The sequence below is a fragment of the Odocoileus virginianus genome, chromosome 17 (assembly GCF_023699985.2).
Source record: "Odocoileus virginianus isolate 20LAN1187 ecotype Illinois chromosome 17, Ovbor_1.2, whole genome shotgun sequence".
Taxonomy (NCBI): Eukaryota; Metazoa; Chordata; class Mammalia; order Artiodactyla; family Cervidae; genus Odocoileus; species Odocoileus virginianus.
In genome coordinates this window covers 42,341,130-42,361,553 of record NC_069690.1, presented here as the reverse complement: position 1 = coordinate 42,361,553, position 20,424 = coordinate 42,341,130, and the positions used below count along the sequence as shown (strand labels likewise).

At 56.2% G+C, this 20,424-nt stretch overlaps 1 protein-coding gene and 1 pseudogene across 2 annotated transcripts in view; both read left to right on the top strand.

Annotated features, from left to right (window-relative positions):
* Nucleotides 1-20,424, top strand: part of MRC2 (mannose receptor C-type 2) — a 58,701-nt gene that overhangs the window by 32,390 nt on the left and 5,887 nt on the right. For both annotated transcript variants that reach the window (XM_070479563.1, XM_070479562.1), the window contains exons 2-20: nucleotides 240-641; nucleotides 1,350-1,523; nucleotides 1,709-1,873; nucleotides 2,047-2,160; nucleotides 2,602-2,748; nucleotides 6,857-7,045; nucleotides 7,161-7,315; nucleotides 8,725-8,832; nucleotides 11,537-11,652; nucleotides 12,219-12,367; nucleotides 13,178-13,395; nucleotides 14,704-14,846; nucleotides 16,189-16,291; nucleotides 16,551-16,689; nucleotides 16,801-16,836; nucleotides 17,075-17,235; nucleotides 17,322-17,389; nucleotides 18,300-18,400; nucleotides 18,697-18,833. In XM_070479563.1, coding sequence (XP_070335664.1) covers nucleotides 240-641; nucleotides 1,350-1,523; nucleotides 1,709-1,873; nucleotides 2,047-2,160; nucleotides 2,602-2,748; nucleotides 6,857-7,045; nucleotides 7,161-7,315; nucleotides 8,725-8,832; nucleotides 11,537-11,652; nucleotides 12,219-12,367; nucleotides 13,178-13,395; nucleotides 14,704-14,846; nucleotides 16,189-16,291; nucleotides 16,551-16,689; nucleotides 16,801-16,836; nucleotides 17,075-17,235; nucleotides 17,322-17,389; nucleotides 18,300-18,400; nucleotides 18,697-18,833 — 2,825 coding nt within the window. The remainder of the gene's footprint in view (nucleotides 1-239; nucleotides 642-1,349; nucleotides 1,524-1,708; nucleotides 1,874-2,046; nucleotides 2,161-2,601; nucleotides 2,749-6,856; nucleotides 7,046-7,160; nucleotides 7,316-8,724; nucleotides 8,833-11,536; nucleotides 11,653-12,218; nucleotides 12,368-13,177; nucleotides 13,396-14,703; nucleotides 14,847-16,188; nucleotides 16,292-16,550; nucleotides 16,690-16,800; nucleotides 16,837-17,074; nucleotides 17,236-17,321; nucleotides 17,390-18,299; nucleotides 18,401-18,696; nucleotides 18,834-20,424) is intronic.
* LOC110123735 (D-aminoacyl-tRNA deacylase 1 pseudogene) lies at nucleotides 3,163-6,848 on the top strand (annotated as a pseudogene).

Here is a 20,424-nt window from a genome sequence, read left to right as displayed (position 1 = left end):
TCCAGGTGCTGTGGGACCAGGGCAGAGGCTGGCCATGTGGGCTCTGCCTTGACTGGGCACAGGGGGTCAGCCGTGCCTCTCACCACCCCACGCAAAGGGCTGGTCGTGAGGATGGAGTGATTTATCATAGGAGAGAAGGCTCACAACCCAGTACCAGGGTCACTGTCTGCAGGCAGCCTGGCCGTCAGCAGCAGCCAGGAGACCCCCGTGATGGCCTTGTGTCCTGCTTTCCCTTCCAGAACCCAACGTCTTTGTCATCTTCAGCCATGGACTGCAGGGCTGCCTGGAGGCCCAGGGAGGGCAGGTCCGGGTCTCCCCTGCCTGCAACACCAGCCTTCCTGCCCAGCGCTGGAAGTGGGTCTCCCGAAACCGGCTCTTCAACCTGGGCACCATGCAGTGCCTGGGCACAGGCTGGCCGGGCACCAACACCACCGCCTCCCTGGGCATGTACGAGTGTGACCGTGAGGCACTGAATCTTCGCTGGAACTGTCGTACCCTGGGCGACCAGCTGTCCCTGCTCCTGGGGGGCCGTTCCGGCAACGCATCCAAGGCTGGCACCCCCGAGCGCGGTGACCAGACCCGCAGTGGCCAATGGCGCCTCTATGGCAGCGACGAGGACCTGTGTGCGCGGCCCTACTATGGTGAGAGGCTGCCTCTGGTGTCAGGGGCTTGGAGCCACGAGGGACTGACGCAGGGAGACAAAACCTTGGCCTCCACCGGCCTCTGGCAGTCAACTCTTTCATCGTCATGGGAACCGTTTGGGGATCATGGAGAAAACGAACTTCAGAGCATTTAATTTGCCTTAAAAAAGACAAAACCTGATACACTCTTGTAAAGACCTTGGTCAGTTCAAAAGTGTATAACGTACAACTAAAAGAGAAATCGCTTCTCTCCCAGGCCCACTCTTCAAGGGAGACCCCAGGGTCACCATCCACAGGTGTCTCCATCCCCCTTCTGCAGGGGTGAATGGGCACCGGAGTCACCCAGTGAGAGGCCTTTCCTGGTGGGCCGCTCCATCCTGGGGGCCCTTTCCCGGGATACCTCCTAGAGTGCCAAGATGGAACTTGGCATGTGAGGCAGCTGGATTTTGGACAGGTGTTAGGGGCCCTAGGGGACCCCCCCTTCCCAGCCCGATGGGTTGAGCAGTGGGACCTCTCACAGGCTCCTGGGCTGACCCAAGGGCAGAGGCAGCCTTCCGGCCACTGTCTGGCATCGCTGCCCCCTCCCTCTCTCCGCTGACCCCTGCCCACCCCAGCTCCCAGGGCTGTAGGGGACTTTCACTGAGGGATGAGCAGGCTGGGCAGCCTCTGGGACCCAGATGCCAAGGGCCTGGCTCCCCTTTCCTGCAGAGGTCTACACCATCCAGGGCAACTCCCACGGGAAGCCGTGCACCATCCCCTTCAAGTATGACAACCAGTGGTTCCACGGCTGCACCAGCACGGGCCGCGAGGATGGGCACCTGTGGTGCGCCACCACCCAGGACTACGGCAAGGACGAGCGCTGGGGCTTCTGCCCCATCAAGGGTGAGGGAGGTCGGCCCTGGGCTGGGGAGTGCGGCGGGTGTGGGTGGCAGAACTTTGCGGACTCGAGTGAGAAGTGCCCCCACCCCCCACCTCCATAGAGTCTCTGCCTATTCCTTGAGGGACCTCCCCTTGGACCCCGCAGAGCGGGCCGGGGCGGGACCCACACTTGGTTGTCGTGGTGGCAGGTAACGACTGCGAGACCTTCTGGGACAAGGACCAGCTGACGGACAGCTGCTATCAGTTCAACTTCCAGTCCACGCTGTCCTGGAGGGAAGCCTGGGCCAGCTGCGAGCAGCAGGGGGCGGACCTGCTGAGCATCACGGAGATCCACGAGCAGACCTACATCAATGGTGAGGCAGGGCGAGGGGGCAGCGGGCAGGACCGGGAGACCAGTCCCCACCTTTGGAGGGGGCCCTGAGCCCTTCCTCCTGCTGCGGGAGGGCAGGATGCAGCTGGTGGGGCAGCGAGTGGATGGCTGGGGCCCGGGCAACCCCCGCCCTCACTGTCGCCCTCTTGTGGTCAGGGCTCCTCACTGGCTACAGCTCCACGCTGTGGATCGGCCTTAACGACCTGGACACCAGTGGAGGCTGGCAGTGGTCAGACAACTCGCCTCTCAAGTACCTCAACTGGGAGAGTGGTGAGGCCCCGGGTTTGGGGTGCAGGGCGGCCTGGGGATCCCACAAGCACTTGGTCTCCTAGGGACTCCTTCCCTGATACCCTACTCCAGACCAGCAGAGTTGCACCCACTTCGGATTGGGTGCCAATGGTCCGTGCAGCACGTTGTCTGAATTACAAATGATGCCCTTTCCTGGGGGCACTGGGCCTGGGAGGTGGACTGGATTTCATCTCCACGCACCCCTTCAGCCAGGGGCATGGGGGCCCTCAGCACGCCAGCAGCCTGGCCAAGGCAGGGGGTCGAGGACCACGTGAGCCCCGCGAGGAGGCAGGAGAGCCAAAGCGCAGCGCTGGGCATCAGCAGGCTCAGGCTTCCGGGGAAGCACGAGGCTCGGGGGAGGGCTCCCGGGCCAGGGGGTGAGTTCCTCTCCCCTGGGGCGCTGGCGCCCTGCGCTCCCCACAGATCAGCCGGACAACCCGAGCGAGGAGAACTGCGGGGTGATCCGCACGGAGTCGTCGGGCGGCTGGCAGAACCGCGACTGCAGCATCGCGCTGCCCTACGTCTGCAAAAAGAAGCCCAATGCCACGGCCGCCGAGCCCCCACCTCCCGGTGAGCGGGGTAGACATGGGGGGGGGGGCTCCTCAGGCCGCCGCCACTGCCCACCCACCCTCACAGCACAGGGGGCTCTGATCTTCCCTCTTCTTAAATGGTTCCGCTGAAATCTGAACAAATTGAGGCGTGCTATTAATTCATTCCGGGACGTTTGTTGGGAACTGTGTTAAGTGCTTCACAACCTATCGTGTCCTCCCAGTAGTCACAGTCTGCTGCAGGTGATGGACATGTCAACACACAAACAGAATATCCAGAGTTATTATAAAAAATAGAATATATATTAGAGGGCTTCGAGAGGAAATTGATGAAGCTCCTGAGAGCTAAGGAGGGTTTCCAGGAAGTGACATTGGATTTGGGCCTTTGAAGTGAAGTGTAAGTTTAAAATGGCATAAAGCGGTGTGGCGGGAGGGCATGAGTGGCAGAGGGAAGGGCAGGTGCAGAGGCTCGGAGACCTGGAAGGTCACAGCTGCTCTAAGATCGGTGAGGATTGCCCCCTGAGGGTTAGAGTACAGATGGACGCTACTTAAAAGCGTGGTCCCTGTCCCAGCTGCCACCACGAAGGCCGTGGTGCCGCGCGTCACCCAGGCCAGCATCGCAGTTGAAGGAGAGCAGATAGGAGCCATCAGAGGGGTCATCGGCGGGTTGCTGGGTATTTCCCTGGAAGATACACAGAAAGAACTGGAGCACGTGCTCCGGAAGATCTTAAACCTGCATGTGTTTGAGGCTGAAAGTAGAAAACACTGGCCGAAGAGCATGATGGACAAGCAGTATGATGTGCTGTCAGCAAGTCCTTCCTGCAGCGCATCCCCAAGGGCAACGAGCCCGACTTCCACCTGGCCATGCCCGCAGGCTGAGGCCTTTTACAGGGGCTTCCTGGAGCCGCTGTGCAAGGCGGAGAGGCCAGAGCTCATCAAAGATGGCAAGTTCAGTGCCTCCCTGCAAGTCCACATTCAGAACTGGAATCTCCGGCCCCTGTTGCCTCTGATCCAGAACACCTGTCGAAGCTTGAAAAGCAACAACAGAGGACAGAAAAAGCCAGAGCCAAAGGGCCTTCTGAATCAAGCAAGAAGGGAAGTGTTCCCCGCAAGGAAGACCACAAAGCCAGCAGCAGGGCTGAGGGGAACATGTCCTCCGAGCAGGAGCCCGTAGGTGGGCTGGGCGCAGGGCATTATCATTGAGCAGAACTGGCTCCTGAAAAATTCATGAAAGATGCTAGACACCTACACTACTTTAAGAATTTGGAACTGAATTCTGAAAAGGAAGATGGAAATTAAAAAAACTGGGAGCCTGCAAAAACAGAACAAAAAACTGCCAAAGGAGTGTTCCCGTTTTCTGCTGCTGCTGTGGTTTAACAGAGGAGATGAGGTGCTGCCAGCGTGGACAAGGCACCCCACCCACAGGGCAGCAAGGAACACACCCAAGGGTCCCCTCAGGGAGCCGTGTTGGTTCCCCTGATTCTCAGCTTGCTTTTGGAACAGGCTGGCCCAACATCACGTGTCATCGAATCCTCCTTTCACACTATGGTGTATGTCTAAGTGTCTGTGATGGGTCCCAAATGCATTCAGGCTGTCCATGTTTTTCCAGAACAGTCGTCCATAATAATACATTATGTGAGAACTTAAAAAAAAAGTGTGGTCCCTACACCAACAGCACCTTCCCAAGTGATGTTATAAGTGCTTATTAGAAATGCAGACTCTCAGGTGCCTCTCCCCTTCTCCCCCCGCAATTAGTTGAACCAGAACCTGCATTTCACAAGATCTTGGGTGATTGGTGTGGAGTTTGAGAAGTACTGGCTTAGCGGGCACAGGGACATGGACTGTTCAGAAAGGCAGGTTGCAGCCAGCCCCTAAAGGATTTTGGCTTCCGGGTGAAATTCAGGTGGGGCCAGGTAGGCTGTGGGAGCCTTTGCAGGCTTTTAAGGCAGGGAGTGTCTTGCTCACATTTGTGATTCACCGAGGCAGCTCTAGGGGCAGGGTGCCGCGTTGGGGTGTGGCCTTCGTCCGGCAGCTTAGTCTCAGAGGTGCTGATTGAGGGTAAACTCACATCCCCTGCAGGGTTGTTGAAAGGCTGGAGACCCGGCCTGGCTCAGAGGAGCATCTCCATGGGCTGGAGGGGCGGGCTTCTGCAGGAGTCCGGTCACCATGGGGTGAGGAGGGGATTTGTGTAAAGAAAACACAGCAAGACAAAACAGAAATTCATGAAATGCAGAAAGTGTAGAGCTACAGAGCAGACGTTTGCTTCTGACCATTAAAGTCTTGCCAAAGGAGGATTCAGGGCCATTGGCCACTGTTCTCTCCCCTCATCCCCTAGGGGATCAGGAGCAAAGGTTTAAAACATTGGTGCCCACATCGAGGGCACCTCACCTCCCCCTGGGGGTGGACACGGGGGAGCCTGGGGCAGGCGAAGAAAGGAGGGTCACGGGGCTGGTGTGGGCAGGCCTTGCCCCTGGCGCCCGCTTCAGGCCTGGCTCCTCACCAAGTCCTGGTACCCTGGATCTGCCCAGCGTGGCTGCTGTGGGGAGCCCTCCCCTGGGGCCTCACTGACCTGCAAATATGTCTCTAGCCTTGGATTTCCTCTTTCATCCCACATCTCTCTATGTGAGGCGTATTTTCTTTTTTCCTTTTGGCTACACTGCGTGGCATGTGGGATCTTAGTTTTCCAGTCTGGGATGGAACCCGCGCCCCCTGCAGTGGAGGCACAGGATCTTAACCCCCGGACCGTCAGGGGAGTCCCAAGGTGTTATTTTCTAAGCAGTTTCTTGGGTGGGTCCTGCCTTCCAGCACTCATCACTCGAAGCATGTCATTTCAGAGGCAGGCGCCATCGGGCCCCTGAAGCGTCCACGTTCCCTGAGCTTCCTCCCTCCCCCCAAACTCTTCTGTCCAGGTGGCAGCCTCAGGTCTTAGCTCAGCTGCTGACAAGAGATGATTGACAGGTCTTGAGCCACTGAGGGAGCCCGCTCAGGCTCTCAGCCCTCCCCACTTTGTCGGGTCTGCCAGAGACAGTATGGCCGGTCCTTGGAGCATCTCCCAGGATGGAGTGGATCCCAGTGGGGCGCTGCTTCAAGTGGGTACATGCTCTCTTGCCCAGCCAGGCAGAATCCTGCCCGAGCCCGATGTTGTGGGTGGTTTGATGAAGTCCTGTTTTCTCTTGCCAAGGCCCAAGTGAGAGCTTGTTTGCATCAGTTGCCCTGGGACCCCAATCCCTAGAGGGTGAACTTGAAATGCACGGAGATGGGGGTGAGGAGGGGCCTAAGACCGGTCGGTTTCTCAGCCCTGGGGTTCAGGGAGAGGAAAAGTGGTGGGGGAGGGAATGAGAGCACAAATTTCAACCAGCAGGCCCGCGCGGCAGTGACTTCATGAGCTGCTGACTTGGGAGGGGGGTGTGTTTCCCCACCTGCTTCATCCTGGACTGATGGGGCCCTGCTCCATAGTGTTCTTTTCTTTCTTTCTTTTTTTTTTTAATATTTATTTATTTGGCTGCACCGGATCTTAGTTGTGACAGGTGGGACCTTCAATCTTTCTTATGGCATGTGGTTTTTTTTTCTTTTTTAGTTGCAGCACACAGGATCTTTAGTTGTGGCATGCAGACTCTTAGTTGCGGCATGTGGGATCTAGTTCCCTGACCAGGGAATGAACCCAGGCCCCCCTGCATTGGGAGCTTGGAGTCTCAGCCACCAGACCACTAGGGAAGTCCCCATAGATGTCCTTTGAGATAGTGTTGGCGGTGTCATTTATTAAGTGAGGTGGACATGAGCTAAGCTGGCATCTTACAGCAGGAAGCCCCATTTTACAGAGGAGGAAACTGAGGCTCTCGGGGCAGTTCTGTCCTGAGTCCCCATCCATCTTTTCCTCTGAGAGCCCCAGCAGGAGGGGTCATCTTGCCTTGAGTGGAATCTGCCACCACCTCCTGGGACTCCAGCTGCCCTGAGGGTTTTGTCTTTTCAACATCCTTTGGTCCTCAGACCTGTCTTGGTGGGAAGAGTTGGATCTAAGACACATTTGGGGAGGAGGTGGACTTCAGGGCCCTGTCTGTATTGACACCCGGGGGTCCGAGCCCATGCTGGGCGTCTCAGCCCCTGAGCAGCGGCCTCTCTGGTCTCCGCAGATGTGTGGGCCAACGTGAAGGTGGAGTGTGAGCCCAGCTGGCAGGCCTTCCAGGGCCACTGCTACCGCCTGCAGGCTGAGAAGCGCAGCTGGCAGGAGTCCAAGAAGATGTGTCTGCGGGGCGGGGGCGACTTACTCAGCATCCACAGCATGGCAGAGCTGGAGTTCATCACCAAGCAGATCAAACAGGGTGAGGAGCTGCCTCCCCAAGCCCTTCCCGGGGGCTCAGGCACTGTCCTCGCCTCCCCTGCCAGTGGAGAAGGCCGACCTCCTGACGTCCCCTCTCCCTTGCCTCACCCCCCCAGAGGTGGAGGAGCTGTGGATTGGTCTCAATGACCTGAAACTTCAGATGAATTTTGAGTGGTCCGACGGGAGCCTCGTGAGCTTCACCCACTGGCACCCCTTTGAGCCCAACAACTTCCGGGACAGCCTGGAGGACTGTGTCACCATCTGGGGGCCGGTAAGAACCCTCTCTCCTTATCACAGGCCCCCAGACCTAGCCTCCCCGTGCCACCGCAGCTGAAGGATGTCCCGTTATTGGCTCCTGCTTGTGACACCATCCCCTTGCCTCTCGGAAGTCCCCTCTCCCCATCGTGTCTCCTTCCCTTCCACTTGGAGAGATTGCCAGGGTTTGAATCTCCTCTCCACCTCCAACTAGCTGGGTCATCTTGGGCAAGCTACTTAACCTCTCTGTGCCTCGGTTTCCTTAGCTGAGTTTCCTTACCCTCAGTTTTCCTAGCTGTCAGTGGAACTCTAAAGGTGCCAACCTCAGAGGGTCTTCATGAGGATTAAAGGAGTTAAATGAAACCTTTGGACATTTGTCGCCTGGCAGCGATCTTGGTCCCCTGCGGGCTGCACTTCCCCGCCAGCAGGTGGCGTCAGAACCCACATTATGTGACAAGCTCCCCAGGCAGGGGGAGCTGCTCCCTGCCAGCCCTGCCCCAGCCCGGGGTCCTGTCCTCTGAAGAAATGGTGGCCTTGTGACTGTTTGCCATGGCTGTGGCTCAGACAGTGTGGGCAGATGAAGGAATTTATACAGGGTTTCAAACAGAGTTAAGTCTGTTCCTTAAAAGACAAAACTGTAGGACAGACTGCCTTCCTCAGAGACAGGACATTCTACCTTGAGATACAGCCAGCGGTGCCAGGGACTCTAGAGGCATCTGACTTAGAGGATGCTCTTTAAAAGTTTATGAACAGTTAGGAAATGGCTACCCACTCCAGTATCCTCGCCTGGGAAATTCCACGGACAGAGGCGCCTGGCGGGCTATAGTCCGTGCGGTTGCAGAGTTGGACACGACTGACAACACGTGCTTTTATTGAGCATCTGTTAAATACTGCGCGTTTTCCTGGGGGCTGAGACACACAAACACCTCTGCCCTCTGGATGGCGCTCAAGGCAGACAGAAACGGCTGGCTGGGTGCACTGAACACAGGCCTTTAGGAGGAGATGAGGACTGAGTTCCTCTGCGGCTCCATCAGCGAGGAGAGGGTCTGGGCACACAGCCTCTGCTTGCCCTGGATCTGCAAGTACTGACTGGACATCTTGCCAAACTGGGAATCTCATCTGTCTTGCCAATGGTCTTAGCCAGCGTGGTGTCCTTGGTATTTATGAAGTGAGGTAATTTAAAAGAGCACCTTTTCCATTTTGACAGTGCTTGTCAAAGTTTGGAGGCATTGGCACAGCTCCTTTGTGTGCTCGCATCAGCCTAGTGAGGCTTATGGCACTAATCCTGCACATCCCCCGTTTCCACCATGGAGCACAGACAGGTCAAGCTTCTTGCTCAGAATAGCCCAGCAAGTCAGAGGCAGGGCCAGGTTTGGGAGACTTGGGGCAGGGAGACTGACACTGCCCCTCACCCTGTGTCCCTAGGAAGGTCGCTGGAACGATAGCCCCTGTAACCAGTCCCTGCCGTCCATTTGCAAGAAGGCGGGCCAGCTGAGCCAGGGGGCCGCCGAGGAGGACCACGGCTGCCGGAAGGTGAGGGTGCTTCTGGAGCTGCTCCGGGTGGGGCCAGCCAGAGGGGCTCCCGGGGGCAGGAGGGATCCCCAGCCTCCTGTGGCACCCTCCCTTTCTCCCGCCCTCCAAACTGCTCCGTCCAGAAGGAGTGACACAGGATGAGGTGGGTGGGGGTGGAAGGCTGTAGGGAGGATGCGGAGCTCCTCACCCCACCCCAGCCCTGAGCCCCCTCTCCATGGAAAGCCACTGAGAATTTGGAGGTGGGGGTGGGCGGGCCCCCCACCCTCAAGGCTGGTCCAGTCATCACCTGCGTGGAGGCTGCTGGGGACCACCTAGGGCTCCTCTGTGTACCCTCCCTCCACCCCACTCCCTGCTCTCCCACCCGTCTGCTGGCACGCACACCAGCGGTGGACACAGCGTGTCTCTGTCTTTCTCCTGGAGGGGGGGGGCAGGGACCAGGCCGCCCTGGGTCTCCCCCACTGTGCTCCAGCCCTAAGGAGAGGAGGGATTAGGACTGAATGGGGCAATGAATGAGTCGGGGAGAGAGGGTGTGAGTGAGGGTGAGGGTGAGTGACCTGTTTCCCTCCTCCCACCCCCCCCCCCCACCGGCACCGCTGCCGCCCCGACAAGCAGGGACGTGAGCAGTGAGGACTATGTGGGCAGGCTGCTCATAAAGGCCACTTTGTGGTGTTTGGGCCCTTGGCGGCTCCCTCTGCCGAAGCCACGTTCCTTCTGCCAGCCCCTCACTGCCAGTCTGGTTCCTCACTCTGTTTTCCTTTGGATTAAGCCCCTTATCACACCCACCCACCTGCACCCCAAACTCTCCCCTAGGGGGAGAGCAGGAAATGCCCGCAGGCATGAGCTCCAGTGGGGAGGAAGGGAGAGCACATGGGCCCGGGCTGAAGAGTGTGGGGGCCAGCGTGGTCGGGCTGGCGGGGGGCTCTGACCAGGCTGGGTGAGGCAGAGGAGCTATTACTAACTGCCCCGCACCAGGGCCGGCCTAGAATGGGTGGGGGGTTGTTGAGCCGCCATGGTTAACACCCCAGGAGAGCCAGGGGTCTTAGCACAGTCCTGCTGGAATATGGGGATCTGTGCCCCGCCCCCCATACACACATATACATACACATGTAAACACATAAATGAAAATGAAGAGAAAGTGTTAGTCACTCAGTTGTATCCAACTCTTTGTGACCCGTGGACTGTAGCCTGCCAGGCTCCTCTGTCCATGGATTTCTCCAGGCAAGAATGCTAGAATGGGTTGCCATTCCTTTCTCTAGGGGATCTTCCCAACCTAGGAATTGATCCCAGGTCTCCTGCATTGCAGACAGGTTCTTTATTGTCCAAGCCACCAGAGAAGCCCCCCAAACACACATATACATACATACATAAACACACGTATCCACACATAGACACATATCCATACACACATACACAATAGACACATACACACACATAAACACACACACACACACACACACACACACACACGGGCTTCCCTGCCTAATGGCTCCGTGGTAAAGAATCTGCCTGCCAATGCAAGAGATGTGGGTTCGATCCCTGGGTTGGGAAGATCCCCTGGACTAGGAAATGGCAACCTACTCCAGTATTCTTGCCTGGAAAATCCCATGGAGAGGGGAGCCTGGCGGGCTACAGTCCATGGAGTCGCAAAAAGTTGGACATGACTCAGAGACTAAACATCATGGACATCTACACACATAAACACACATACACATATACACAAACATAAATATGACTAAACACATACATCTACACATACATAAACACACATATACACACACCAGCTTGTTCTGAACTGGCTCGTGCCCAGGGGGCTGCCCCCCTCCCCCCGCCTCGCCTCTCTCCCGGGCTCCAGCCCCCACCCCCCAGGTATCCCACTCGAAGGCCTGCTGGAGGCCAAGACCCTGGGAGGCACCCGGGGTCATTTTAGGAGGAGCAGGGCTGTGGCAGGGAGGGACACAGTGTCTGTGGCGTGGGTTCAGGCCTGGGCTCCACCTGCACTGTCTGTACAAAATCAAGCCATGTAATGTCTCAGAGCCTCGGGTCCTTGTCTGCAAGGCAGGGACGGAGAGGCCCTCAGGGTGACCCAGGGGGCTGCGGGTTGGTGGGGTAAAGCCTCCCTGGTCTTCTGGGGTGGGTGGAGGGGCGGGTTGCAAGCGGGCCTTGAAGGAAGGGTGGTCTACTGCAACTTTGCTGCCCCTCACTGAGGGTTTGTTCTCCGCCCCCACCGCGCTCAAGCGGGCGCCGCCTCCATTCCATTACTCCAGCTTCTCCAGGCCCCTGAGGACCGACCAGCCTCCTCCACTTGCTGGCCGCTCTCCCAGCTTTTCAGCTCTCATTTCCCAGCCAGCTGGCAGTTTTCCCAATACGTCTCCTGGTTCAAATACCCAAGAGGAGAGTCCAGTGGGCCACTCCTCTTTCTTGGCTGGGCCCCAGGCCGGGTGACTGGCTGCCTCCCTTGGGCCACACACCCACCCCGAACCTGGCAGCTGTGGGTGACGGTGGGCAGGGCAGTGTGGCGTGGCACAGTGCAGACACAGCATAGGAACAGCTGGCTCTGGTGCCAAACCAGCCCCCTCGGTCCTGTGCCCAAGCCTGAAGAAAGCTCAGCGGTGCCACTGTTGGCATCCCCACCCCGGGATTTAGGGGTGAGAGAGAAGCAGCCCTCCCCCAGACACCCCCTTTTCTGCCCACTTTCTTGAGCCAGGGTTGGACGTGGCACAGCCCCTCCTGCTACTGGCTGGGAGAGGACCCGGTGACCTACAGCGAGGCCCGGCGTCTCTGCACCGACCACGGCTCTCAGCTGGTCACCATCACCAACAGGTATGAGGGGGGCCAGCCTGCCCCGATGTCCTGGTCAAATGTGGTCCATCCACCAGAAGGGCCAGCATCCTGCCGTCAAGTGCAGAGGCACTTGAGCTTTGAGTCCCTTTGAGCTTCGACTGTCTCCAGGGCCTTCGTCTAACATTATCATAAGAATGACTCTTGTTTATTAAGCGACCCCAGCATGGGGCAGTTCCTGGGGCGGGGGGGCACAGGAACGGGCCTCCGTGTGGGCTGGATGGATGCCCCAAAGAGGCCTTGAAAAGTGAGTCGCACAGTCTTGTCTGATTCTTTGCGATCCCATGGACTGTAGCTCACCAGGCTCCTCTGTCCTTGGAATTCTCCAGGCAAGAGTTGGCTGTGTCTGATTTTTCTCTCAGCAAGGCGTGGAGATGCAGACAGCAGTGGGGGTCAGCTGTGTCAGCTGCAGCTTTCCCAGGGGTCCCCACTTCCCTGAGCAAGTTTCTGATGTGCAGCACACAGGCTCCCGAAGCAGGGTGTCTGGCCTGGGGCCCTGGGAGCGGTGGGGGTTGAGCTGCCTGCCTTGACCAGCCTCTCTCCCGCAGGTTCGAGCAGGCCTTTGTCAGCAGCCTCATCTACAACTGGGATGGCGAGTACTTCTGGACGGCCCTGCAGGACCTCAACTTCACTGGCTCCTTCCGCTGGCTCAGCGGGGACGAGGTCATGTACACCCACTGGAACCGGGACCAGCCCGGTGAGCCCCTCGCTCAGCCCCCTTCTTGGCGGTGCCTTGGTGAAGCTGGGAGGGCCGTGGTGGACCACCCCTGCCATGACCGAGACCCAGGGCTTCATAGGAGACAGCATTCATAGTGTGGTGATATGGTTAGAAGGATGGGCTCCAGAGCTGAAATGCCTGGCCCAGGTCCTGACTGCAGTTTATTAGTTGCCCATCTTTGAGCCTCAGTTTCCTCATCTGTCCAATGGGGATAATGGTACTTTCCTCACAGGGTTGATGTGAGGCTTGAATGGGTTAATATATGTAAAGCCTTTGGAATAGTGGGCATAGGACAAGTGCTTGCTATTATTCCATTTCACATTTATTATCTTAAAACATTTTTTATAAATCTTTTATTTTTTTAATTTATATTTTTGGCTGTGCTGGGTCTTGATTGCGGGCTCAGTGGTCGCAGTACACAGGCTTCTCTAGTTGCCCAACGGCATGTGGGATCTTAGTTCCCCAACCAGGGATGGAACCCACATCCCTTGGAAGGCAGATTCTTAACCGCGAGTCCACTGTTATCTTTTTTAAGCCCTTTCAAAGTTGGAGTGGATGATGAAACAGGCTCAGAGAGGTTAAGCAGCTTGCCTAAGATCTCACAGGAGTCAACGTAGGGTGAGGCTTCTGCCTCCATTTCCCTCCTGCTCTCCAACCCCGCCACCCCCAACCCCTCAGCGCGTGTCCCTGCAGAGATGGCCCAGCTGGCTCCCCGTGTGGGGGCCATGGAGGTGCCCCTCGGGGACGTGAGGGAGGGCTCAGTGTGTGGGTTCCCCCTCCCTCCTGCAGGGTACAGCCGTGGGGGCTGTGTGGCCCTGGCCACGGGCAGCGCCATGGGGCTGTGGGAGGTGAAGAACTGCACATCGTTCCGGGCTCGCTACATCTGCCGCCAGAGCCTGGGCACGCCCGTGACGCCTGAGCTGCCCGGGCCAGACCCCACGCCCAGCCTCACCGGCGCCTGTCCCCAGGGCTGGGGCTCAGATCCCAAACTCCGGCACTGCTATAAGGTAGGCAGCCTGTGGGCCTCGGGGTGGGGAAGAGAAACGAGAGCAAAGAGACAGTGTCCCTGGGTGGGGGGCAGGGGGGTGTGGTCCCGGTGGGACCCAGCCATGATCCAAGCAGGTGGACCCTAGAGAAACTTTTCCCCTTAGATCCTTCCTGTTGAAACTCTTGTCAGTGTCCTCTGAGGCCTGGTGCATAGCAGGTGCTCAATAAACAATTGAGGAATCGAAAAACCCCCAGAGACCATCAGTTTTAGAGACACTCAGATGTTGGGGCCAGGCTGGCAGTTCTTTAGAATTGCCCAGGGAGCCTGATTTATACGTGATCCCTTATATGTGGAATCTAAAATGTGACACAGATGAACCTATCTATGACACAGAAACAAAATCACAGACGTAGAGAAGAGACTGGTGGTTGCCAAGGGAAGGGGGTTGGGGAGAAATGGAGGAGGAGGTTGGGGTTAGCAGATACGATGTTATATGTATCATGGGTAAATAACAAGATCCTACTGTATAGCACAGAGAACTATATTCAATGTTCTATGATAAATCATAATGGAAAAGGATATTAAAAAAGAATCTATATATATTTATGGGCTTCCCAGGTAAGACTAGTGGTAAAGAACCTGCCTACCACTGCAGGAAACATAGTGTGACTCGAGTTCAATTCCTGGGTCAGGAAGATCCCCTGGAGGAGGGCATGGCAACCCACTCAGTATTCTTGCCTGGAGAATCCCATGGACAGAGGAGCCTGGTGGGCTACAGTCCATAGGGTTGCAAAGAACAGGACATGACTGAAGCGACTTAGCACACACACATATATATTTTTATAACTGAATCACATTGTTGTACAGCAGTAATTAACATAACATTAAAATCAATGTTTTAAACCGAGTACTTCAGTTTAAAAAAATTGAAAAATCTTCCAGGCTGTCACTATAGAGATGGGGATTCAGTGGGCTGTGGTGGGGCCTGGTAATCTGTGTTTTTAAACCTGGCTGGGTTTGGGAGGCACTGAGGTAATCCAGGGCCTTTTATTATAGAAAGATGCTGAAGTCCAGGGAGCAGAGGGCCTTGCCCACAGCAACTGTGGCTCTGCTGGGATAAGAGCCCTGATTGCCCCACTGGTCATCGGGACCGTCTCTGGGAGGCGCCTGTCCCAGTTTCCCTCCCTCTCTGATGAGCAGGGCTGTCTTAACTGGCCTCAACTCCCTGCCCAGTGCAGCCCCAGCCCCCTCCCCACTCAGGTCCTGGGAGGGCAGGCGTCCGGTGGGGAGGCAGGCCAGAGGGACAGCTTGGACTCCACCCCTGCAGGTGTTCAGCTCGGAGCGGCTGCAGGACAAGAAGACCTGGGTCCAGGCCCAGGGGGCCTGCCAGGAGCTGGGGGCCCAGCTGCTGAGCCTGGCCAGCTATGAAGAGGAGCACTTTGTGGCCAATATGCTCAACAAGATCTTCGGGTACTGAGCTTAAGGCGGTGGCCCACGTGCACGTGTGTGGGGCTCTTGGTTTTGCTGGACACGGGGCAGTGGGCCGGGTGAAGGTGACCCCAGAGAGGTCTGTCCAGGGCTTGGAATGACCTGTGTGTCCACTGCTAGTGCCAGGCCTGTCCTGTCCCCACTTGAGTAACCCTGGTCTCGCTGGAGTCGGAGACCCTGTGTTGCTCATTTGAGCCAACAGCACCCTCTCGGACTCAGATTACACAAACCTAACCCTAACCTTTAGGGGCTTTTCTGGCGGCTCAGCAGTAAAGAATCCCTGTGCAGTGCAGTAGACACAGGAGACGCAGGTTCAATCCCTGGATGGGGAAGATTCCGCTGGAGAAGGGAATGGCAACTCACTCCAGTATCCTTGCCTGGGAAATCCCAAGGACAGAGGAGCCTGGTGGACTGTAGTCCATGGGGTCACAAAGAATCAGACGTGACTGACTGAGCACACATACAACCCTAATCCTTACCATCTTTCCTTCTCCATGGCACAATCTCCTAGAAGCTTATCCAAGTGAGTGCCCCCCACTCCTGTAACCCTACACCATCCCATAATAAACCATACTTCTCAAACAGCTTCTCCTGAGAGACAGGACGAGAAAGGCTGCAAAAGTGAGCATTTACCCATGGGGGTTCCCCCAGAACCCAGTCTCTGTCCCGTGGGTTCCTATGACACACAACCCCATCATCCCTTAGCCTTGGGAAACATCCAAATGGATCCAGGCTTCCTGAGATCTTAATTCCAGGGACGTCTCCTCCCAGCAAACAGCACAATGATATTATTTGACTAGTGATTATTATAGCCCATGTTGATCGCTTCTCGCTGTGTGCCAGAGACTGCACTAAACATTGAACCCACATTCAATGCTCTCCTCGATCCTACAAAGTAGACATTATCCCTTGTGGGCTGATCAAGAGGTTGGCTTATTTGCCCAAGGTCACAGAGCTAGCTGGTCCAGGGATGACCTCGGACTGGAATCGAGGTGTATTTGAGTCCACAGCCCCAGGTCTATGCACTGCCCCTGTCTACTTCCTAAAGTGAAAGTCTGCAGACTTGCTGGCGGGGCACACCCTCCCCAAAGGGCAGCAGTGGAAGGGGCCAGGCCCCCTGCCCTCAGTCAGTGAGCGGGGTGCCCGGCCCAGCTGGCCCAGTTCTCTCGAAGACATTTTAGGGTGGCCTCAACAGTGTTTTCAGTGTGAACCCCAGATGGAGAGGCTCCAGGCCCCCAGGACTGCCCGAGTCACAGCTCCAAGGATTCCCCTACAACTCTCACCCTCCCATGCCTTCTGTCTCCACCCCCGGCTTGTGCTGAAGTGAATCAGAGCCCGAGATCCACGAGCAGCACTGGTTCTGGATCGGCCTGAACCGTCGAGACCCTGGAGCCGGGCAGAGCTGGCGCTGGAGTGATGGACTTGGGGTGAGGGGGCCTGGAGGAGGCGGGGCGGGGTGGACCGGATGTGGGCGTGGCCTTTTGGGGTGGGTGTGGCCTTTCGAAGGTGCGCAAGGTTCAGTAGAAGCAGGGCATATGGCAAGGGCCGGCTGGTGAAGGGTGCCTAGCCCAGGCTTTGGGGGAGGCGGGGTCCCAGCTTATGCCAGGCGTCTCGTTGGTCTGTTCTGGGGGTGGAGGCAGCCTGTGCCTGGTGCCTGAGGTCCCTCTTCCCCTCTGACATCACCAGTTCTCTTACCACAATTTCGACCGGAGCCGGCACGACGATGACAACATCCGCGGCTGCACGGTGCTCGACCTGGCCTCCCTGCAGTGGGTGGCCATGCAGTGCGAGACGCAGCTGGACTGGATCTGCAAGATCCCTCGAGGTTGGTGGGGCGGCGCTGCTGGACCCGGCAAGGGATGACGGGCGGCAGGGCCCGGGGTCCAAGGAAGGGTCTTCCTTCTCTGCAGTGTGTCTGTCCCTGTTGTCCCCATAGGCACGGATGTGCGGGAGCCTGACGTCAGCCCGCAAGGTGAGGCTTCCTGTCCATCCTGCTCCCCGTGGCGGCCAGCTGAGGCAGGGCTTAACCAGGACGGAAGGAAAGGGGGTTAGGGGTTTGAGCCGAGGGAAAAGGGGATCGGGGCACATTACCCAGGTCAGATGGGCTTGCAGGCCCGCCTGCCCTGGCTGCCCTGAACCCGCCTTGTCCTCCGTGGGCGGGGCGGGCAGGAAGCCACAGCCTGGACTCCACCCCCACACTGCTCTCGCAGGCCGGCGGGAATGGCTGCGTTTCCAGGAGGCTGAGTATAAGTTCTTCGAGCACCACTCCACGTGGGCGCAGGCGCAGCGCATCTGCACGTGGTTCCAGGCCGAACTGGTCTCAGTGCACAGCCAGGCCGAGCTGGACTTCCTGGGGCACAACCTGCAGAAGGTGGGCATGCCAGCAAGCAGGGAGGGCAGCCCGGGAGCCAGGGAAAAGGCCCTGCCAATCCTCACCTGCCTGCCCGGCTTCCCCAGTTCTCTCGGGGCCAGGAGCAGCACTGGTGGATCGGCCTGCACACCTCAGAGAACGACGGGCGCTTCAGGTGGGAGCCCTGGCCGGGCGGTGGGTGTGGCTGGGCAGCGGGGCGCATGCATGGATGGTTAGCAGGGACCCAGGCTGGAAATAAGAGGCAGCATTGCACACAAGAGACAGATTTGGTTTTGAATCCAGTTCTGCCCCATGCAGGCTGTGTGGCCTTGAGCAAGTGACTTCGGTTTTCTCACCAGAAAATGAAACAATGAGGCCTGCCTGGTAGGGTTGTCCTTAGGACTAAAAATAAGGTGTCTGAATCCTCGGTGCTGCATCCAGCACATTGTCGTTTATTCACTCAGTCGTGTCTGACTCTTTGGGACCCCGTGGACCGTAGCCCGCCAGGCTCCTCTGTCCATGGGATTTCCCAGGCAAGAATACCAGAGTGGGTTGCCACTCTCCAGGGGATCTTCCCAACCCAGGGATTGAAGCCATGTCTCCTGCATTGGCAGGTGGACTCTTGACCACAGAGATGCCTGGGAAGCACATTATTAGGCACTAGATAACAGCAGTTCATATTATGCTGGGGTCACTCATGAAAAGGGTCCACTAAAGACATGGGCAAGAACACATGATGGTCCAGAGGGGCCTCTTCATGTTCAGGGCTCACCTACCAGGCATGAGGCACAGGGAGACCAGGGGAGCACATGAGTGTCTGAGCACAGCATTGCCACTGGACTCCTGCTCTGGGACCCTTAGACTTTCTTTTCTAGTTAGAGAAATGGATGCCCAGGAGGGCTGGGCCTTCCCTGAAGGCACTGGGTCCTTGGGTTCCTGCTGCATTGAGCACAGTAGCCTTGCTCCTCAGTCTGTGGCCCTGAGCCCCTAGATTTGGGCCCTGGTCTCTGCCCCCTCGCTTCTGCATTCAGGGGAGGTCTAACCTGGTGCCCCGTAATGGATCACTCCTGCTCGTACCATTGCAGGTGGACAGATGGTTCTGTTATAAACTTCATCTCCTGGGCCCCCGGCAAACCTCGGCCCATCGGCAAGGACAAGAAGTGCGTGTACATGATGGCCAGCCGAGGTGAGGGCAGGGTAGGGCAGAGAGGGTGCAGAAGCCGAGGGGAGGGTTGGTGTTCGGGGCAGTGAGGTGAGCCTGGGCAGGGGCCCTCGGTCTCTCCTCATCCTCTCTGTTCGCCCAACTCAAGAAGGACTGGATCCAGAGAGAGGAGGGCTGGTGCCTGTCCAGCAGCCGCAGAGGACTTGAGTTCAGAGCTGGACATAGGACCCGAGCCCCAGCCCCGCCTCCCCTCAGGGCGTGAGGCCAGGTGCTGGCAGCCTGGCCCCGCACTTGGAGTGACTGCTATTCACTTTTCACAGAGGACTGGGGGGACCAGAGGTGCATGACAGCCTTGCCTTACATCTGCAAGCGCCGCAACAGCACCAGAGAGCAGCAGCCCCCAGACCCGCCGCCCACAGGGGGCTGCCCCTCTGGTTGGAGCCAGTTCCTCAACAAGGTAGGGGGCAGGGAGGGGGCGCCTGAGGGGAAGGCTGAGCCTCAGGAGTCCTGGCCCTCTGGCAACATCAGAGTCGTGGGCTCTGAACCCACCACCCTCTCCCCTGCTCAGCCCCAGGACCAGGGCTAGACCCCTTGGACACTAACTCAGCATAGTAACACCTTCCAGTTAATCAAGTAATAAGGTTGCCCATATAGTTTGGTGAGTTTTCTAGATCCTTGGTCACCAAACATCTTGATGATGAACTCCTATTAAAACAAAATGTTGAACATGCAAAATATATATGTGTGCCTTATATATGTGTGGAAAAGTAAATATATGTATTTACTTCCATATTGGGACTCCCCCAGTGGCTCAGACGGTTAAAGCGTCTGCCTACAATGCGGGAGACCGGGGTTCAGTCCCTGGGATGGGAAGATCTCCTGGAGGAGGAAATGGCAACTCACTCCAGTATTCTTGCCTGGAAAATCCCATGGACAGAGAAGCCTGGCAGGCTGGAGTCCATGGAGTCGCAAAGAGTCGGACACAACTGAGTGACTTCACTTTCACTTTCCATATTAATGTGACTGCTGTCATATATAATAAAATATGCACAAGAACAAAACAATCTAAAGCCTGAGCTAAAGATTTTAAAACAGTATTTTTAAGTTTTCAAAATTTTTCCTTTTAGTGGTATGAAAAACATTTTGTGCTCACTCTTCAATTTATCAATTATAATAATTATTACTATTTTAATAATTTTGATAAGAGCAAAGTGATCACATATACTTCATTATTTTTATTTATTAATTTTTAATTTCTTTATTTATTTTTGGCTACACTGGGTCCTCCTTTTTACAGGACCTTTGCAGGCTTTCTCTAGTTGTGGCAAGTCGGGGCTATTCTTCGCTGTGGTACATGGGCTTAGTTGCTCTGTGGCATGTGGGATTTTCCCCGACCAGGGATAGAACCTGTGTCCCCTGCATTGGCAGGCAGATTCTTAACCACTGGACCACCAGGGAAGTCTCTATACTTTATTATTTTAAAAAATCTAGGTCTGACACTGATTCAGACTTCACAGGTCTTGTTTGGAGTTCAAATTATTTTAGAACATGGATTGAATGGTTGTTGTAGATGAAAAGATTGCTTTACAAAGACAAATAGATGAAGAAGGAAGTTCATCCATCATTGGCTGGGCTTTCTAAGTCCTTCTCTCCATTTTTCAGTCCTTCTGCCAGTTAAATGCCAATTAAATTTTTCAGTCCTTCTGCCGATTTTTGTTTAAAAACTGGCTCATCAATTTTTGCATTTAAATGAATCTGACTTATAAACTACTCAGAACTGATTGAGAGGGTTTAAAAAAAGTCTTTGGAAGATTTTTTTAAAAACAACATTTAGAAGATTCTCTTTCCAACTATTTTGAGTGTACAGCTATGAGAGTTTGAGGCAATCAAAAGAATCAGGATGGATGTGCATCTAAACATGTTTTCAAAATGTTCCTTCTAGAGTGTGAGTTTCTTTCCAAGAGTGGTTAGTGACCCATGGGCTGATTCATTCAACCTGATTAGACCTTCATTGTTTTTATCTAGTGGCTGAAAGAGCTTATCCCAGG